The sequence below is a fragment of the Condylura cristata genome, unplaced genomic scaffold, assembly GCF_000260355.1.
Source record: "Condylura cristata isolate star-nosed mole 26May11 unplaced genomic scaffold, ConCri1.0 scaffold00025, whole genome shotgun sequence".
In the NCBI taxonomy this organism is placed as follows: Eukaryota; Metazoa; Chordata; class Mammalia; order Eulipotyphla; family Talpidae; genus Condylura; species Condylura cristata.
This window is the reverse complement of record NW_004567126.1, coordinates 30,975,691-30,979,892: the sequence shown is the minus strand read 5'-3', so window position 1 is coordinate 30,979,892 and position 4,202 is coordinate 30,975,691. Positions and strand designations below refer to the sequence as shown.

The window sequence follows — 4,202 nt, the reverse complement described above, 5'->3', positions numbered from 1 at the left end:
TCCGCAGCAGCCCTCCCCGAGCGGGGCCCCGGGGCCGCGCACCTGTAGCAGTGCAGGGCGGTGAGCATCATGTGCGATGAGTCCAGCGAGTGGATGAAGTTGGGCGGGAAGCCGTTCTTCTGCTTCAGCGTGTTGGGCCTTCTGGGGGGACAGTGGCGCTGAGGCAGCCAGGTCACCCAGGCGCCGCCCGCCGCCGCGCCCCAGCCCCGGGCGCACTCACTGACTGGTGTCCCCGCTGCTGCTGAGGGTGAGCGTCTGGATGCCCCCGTTGATCTGTCGGGAGGGGAGGCAGGGGTGAGCCGGCCCGCTGGGCAGGGGCGGGCGGGCGGGGCCGGGCCTGCACGTACCAAGACCTTGCAGTCGACGTGGTAGGGCTGGATGACGGGGACGCCCAGCGGCGTGACCCACTCCACGGCTGAGCCGGACTGCGAGATGAGCCGGGCGGCCTCGGTGAGCCAGTGCTGCGGGAGGCACCGGGCTCAGGCGGGCTCCGGCCCGGGCGCCCGGGTCACCCTCCCCCTGCAGGGCCGCCGGCCACACACCTGGATGGCCCGGGAGCCCGAGAACATCTCCTGGAGGCTGTTGAACACCTGCCGCACCAGGTAGTGCGAGGCCTCCCACACACACTCCTTGGGTGGGGACACGGTCGCGGTCAGGTGGGGGCCCGCCAGGAGCTCGGATCCCCACCCCGCCTCTCAGGCGGAAGGAGGAGGTCCGGGCCCCACAGCCCCTGCTGGCCGCGGCCCTGACCGGGGGCGCTGCAGTGGGCGGGGCGGGGAGGAAGCAGGGGCGGGGGCGCCCACCTGGGGGAAGCCGTCCAGCTCCCGCAGGCGCTTCTCGATCTGCAGGCGGCCCCCGTAGCGGGTGACTCCGTACACCACGGTCATCACCGTCTGCTTGACGACCTTCCGGCTGATGAAGCCCTCCAGCACCTGGGCCACGGGCACGCCCTGCTCGGCGTCCTGTCTGCGGAACACCTCCACCTGGGCGGGCCTGGGGGTCAGGGCGCCGGGCCCTCGGGCCCCCCTCACCTCGCCGGGGCCCCCGACTGCCCCACGCCGTCGGTGCCCACCTGCGCGGCCACGCCGCTGTACACGTCCTGCGGCAGGTGCGAGGGCATCAGGTTGACGGCCGCAGCGCCCACGCTGTCCCGGCCCAGGGCGGCATAGTGCTGCAGGCCATTACAGGAGCCGTCCTGGGGATGCGGATGGGGTGTTGTCACGTCGGCACGGGGCCGGGGGCTCGGAGGGCAGCGCCAGGCAACGAGCCACAGCCCGGGTTCCCCCGGCCCCGCCAGATGCCACTGCTGAGGGCTGCGGGGTCGGGGTCGGGCAGGGAGCTGGCCCCGGAGCTGGTCGCACAGCACAGACGGGACTTGCAGGAGCTGGACACACACTGTCCTCGGGCCTGCCATCAAGCCCCCACAAGCTAGGCCCACCCGACGGCAAGGTCCCCTCCAGCTCACCTGGTGAATAGGGAAGTGGGAGATGTAGGCGGCGGGGTCGGGGCAGCGCGTAGCCCGGGCGATCTCCATGCAGCAGGCCAGGGCCTGCCAGGGCTCATCCACCTGCATCCACCACTTCCGGCCCTGCAGCGAGGAGGGCAGGTGCTGGCTGGGCCTGGTCCGGGTCCCGGGGCCGGTGGGCAAGAGGCTGGGCGGCGGGAGAGGCCGGGGTGAAGGGGCCGGGGCCCCGGCCGGGCCAGCAGAAGCACGGCAGACGACCGCAGCGGTCTGCCCGGGGAGGGGCGCGGGTGCGAGGTGGGGGACCGTCCGAGGGCCGCGGCGGACACAGCGTGGCCCTACCGTCATGGGCCGGTCGGCAGAGTCCAGGATGTCGTCCATCCTCTCGTTGGCGAAGGCCAGGCGCCCCTGCAGCGACTCGTGCTTCTTCAGCCCGGTGAGGTTCACCAGGTGGATCTTGAGCCAGTCGAGGCCGTGGGGCCCGAGCGGGCGGCCTTCAGCAAACTCGAGCAGGGCGCGTGCCAGGTCGCTGCCCAGATGGTTGAAGTGCGGCGGGCAGGGGTAGGTGCGGCCCCTGAAGTCCATGTTGTGGGGCAGCCAGAAGATGTGGTTTCGCAGGTGCTGGGCCAGCGAGAGGCGGTACAGCGCGTCCGCCCGCAGGCTGTGCATCTCCCGGGCCACCTTGAGGCAGCGGGCCAGCTCCCGGCGCACCTCGGCCTTGTGGGCAGGCGGGGTGTCGCGGGGCAGGCGCGTGGAGGGCGGCGGGGGCGCCTCGGAGGCGGGGGCCGGCACCCCCAGGCGCGGGCAGCCCTTGTCGGTAAAGAGCTGCAGCACCAGGTCCAGCACGACCCCGTTGACACGCCAGGCGCAGTTGCCCAGCTGGGTGAGCGCGTCCAGGGCGCCGTGCAGGTCGGCGGGCGGGCAGCTGTCCAGCAGGCGCTGGTGCTGCGTGGTGCCCTCCATCGAGCGCATGAGCTTGGTGGGGCTCAGCAGGAAGGCGCCCGAGTGCGGCGACATCCAGGGGAGGGGCGGGCACAGCATGGGCATCTCGCTGGCCTCGAAGGTCAGGACGCGCTCGGCGGCACGCTCCACCAGCTGCGTGAAGGCCGGGTGCGGCTTCAGGATCCCAATCTAGAGGCGGCGGGCGGCGGGTCAACGCGCAGGCGACCCCGGCAGACACCTGACGCGCGCTGGCAGGCGCCCCGCTCTCCCCGGGGCCACGGCCTCACGTCAGGCCCCTGCGCGGGGGGCTGTCCGGCACCCACCTGGCGGTAGCTTCGGAAGGAGTAGGCGTGGTAGAGCACAGGGATGTTCCTCTGGTCGCCATGCGGCGTGGCCAGGCAGTTGGGCATCTGTATGGCCTTCACCAGCACCTCCGCCAGCTGCTTGCCCAGCTGCACCAGCACAGGCAGAGGCCAGGGCTGCTCGGGGGGGGTCTCGGGCAGCCCCAGTGCCTCCCAGTGCTGCCTTGGCAGGCAGGGTGTCGCCACCTGGGGGCAGCAGGCTGGGTCAGAGGTGGGGGCGGGCAGAGCGCGGGGCGCCCCGCCACACCCGCAGGGAGGACGACTGTTGTCTGTGGCCGAGGAAAGGGAAACTGAAGCGGCAGGGCTGGGGGGAACCCAGACACCCCAGGGAAGGAGCGCGGGGCGCCGACTTCCCCGCTGGGTGCCCCGGTCTTGGGGGGCCCCGGTCTTGGGGGTCCCCGGGCACCGCTCGGCCTTGGCCGTGGGCCTCACCTGGGTGTCGGACGCCAGCAGGTGCAGGTACTTGTGGTAGCGCTGCTCCAGCAGCTCGACCTGCTTGGTGAGCCGCTTCCTCTGCACCGTGTAGCGGTTGAAGACCCGCAGGCCCAGCTCTTGCGCCACCGACAGCAAGGACTCTCCGTGCGGGGACAGCGTCTGCAGGCTCTGGGGCGGCGCTGTAAGCCTCCGCCCCCCCCGCCCCCCGCCCCCGGGCGCCCGCACCCACCTGCAGCAGCAGCTGCACCAGCTCCTGCTCACCGAGCAGGCACAGGTAAGGGAAGACGGAGGGGAAGCCCTCGTGGGCGGCTCGGGCCTCTCGGACCTTGGCCACCTGCAGAGCCTGGGCCAGTGCCTCCTCCCACTGCGCACGCAGCTCGGCCAGGACCTTCCGCTGCCGAGGAGGGAGGAGCGAGGTCACTACCACGTCCTCAGGACCCCGGGCAGAGACTCCAGAGGCCACGGGAGGGACACGGCCCCAAGGCAGGGTGGGCGGAAGGCCGGGGGGGGGCACCCCCTCCCTGGTGCCACGCCCAGACTGCCCCGAATCGCCAGTCCACCCCCAGGCCCCCGAAGCTGGCCCCTCACCGCACGCAGGATCTCCGTGGTCTCCGGCGGGGCCTTGTCCACGGACTGCACATGGACGACGGTGGCCAGTTCGATGCGCAGCTGTTTCCGGAAGAGGTCTTGCAGCGTCTTCAGGGGCAGGTGCAGCTTGGGGTAGGACGCGGGACGGTCCTGCGGCGGCACCGGCCGGCCACGCGTCAGGCGCTGCTCACGGCTGCCCGTCGCGCAGGCCGACAGGAGGAAGAGCCTCTGCCGCCTGCCCTCCGGCCCTCCCCAGGCGCCACCCCACCAGCCCGGCAGAATCCAAGTCTCCTGAGAATGACCTGGACCCCAGGGGAGCGCGGACGGCCGACGGAACAGCCGGGCAGGTAGGCCCGGGCGGGCCGGGCAGCGGCCGCGGCCAGACAGGACCAGGGCAGCCAGGAGGGCTCCTG

At 72.7% G+C, this 4,202-nt stretch overlaps 1 protein-coding gene across 1 annotated transcript in view; it reads right to left on the bottom strand.

Annotated features, from left to right (window-relative positions):
• Positions 1 to 4,202, bottom strand: part of POLRMT (polymerase (RNA) mitochondrial (DNA directed)) — a 12,242-nt gene that overhangs the window by 1,336 nt on the left and 6,704 nt on the right. The window contains exons 9-17 of the mRNA XM_012729440.1: positions 2,728 to 2,952; positions 1,805 to 2,593; positions 1,466 to 1,588; positions 1,073 to 1,195; positions 804 to 983; positions 543 to 629; positions 348 to 461; positions 221 to 273; positions 12 to 141 (exon numbers count right to left, since the gene is read on the bottom strand). Coding sequence (XP_012584894.1) covers positions 12 to 141; positions 221 to 273; positions 348 to 461; positions 543 to 629; positions 804 to 983; positions 1,073 to 1,195; positions 1,466 to 1,588; positions 1,805 to 2,593; positions 2,728 to 2,952 — 1,824 coding nt within the window. The remainder of the gene's footprint in view (positions 1 to 11; positions 142 to 220; positions 274 to 347; positions 462 to 542; positions 630 to 803; positions 984 to 1,072; positions 1,196 to 1,465; positions 1,589 to 1,804; positions 2,594 to 2,727; positions 2,953 to 4,202) is intronic.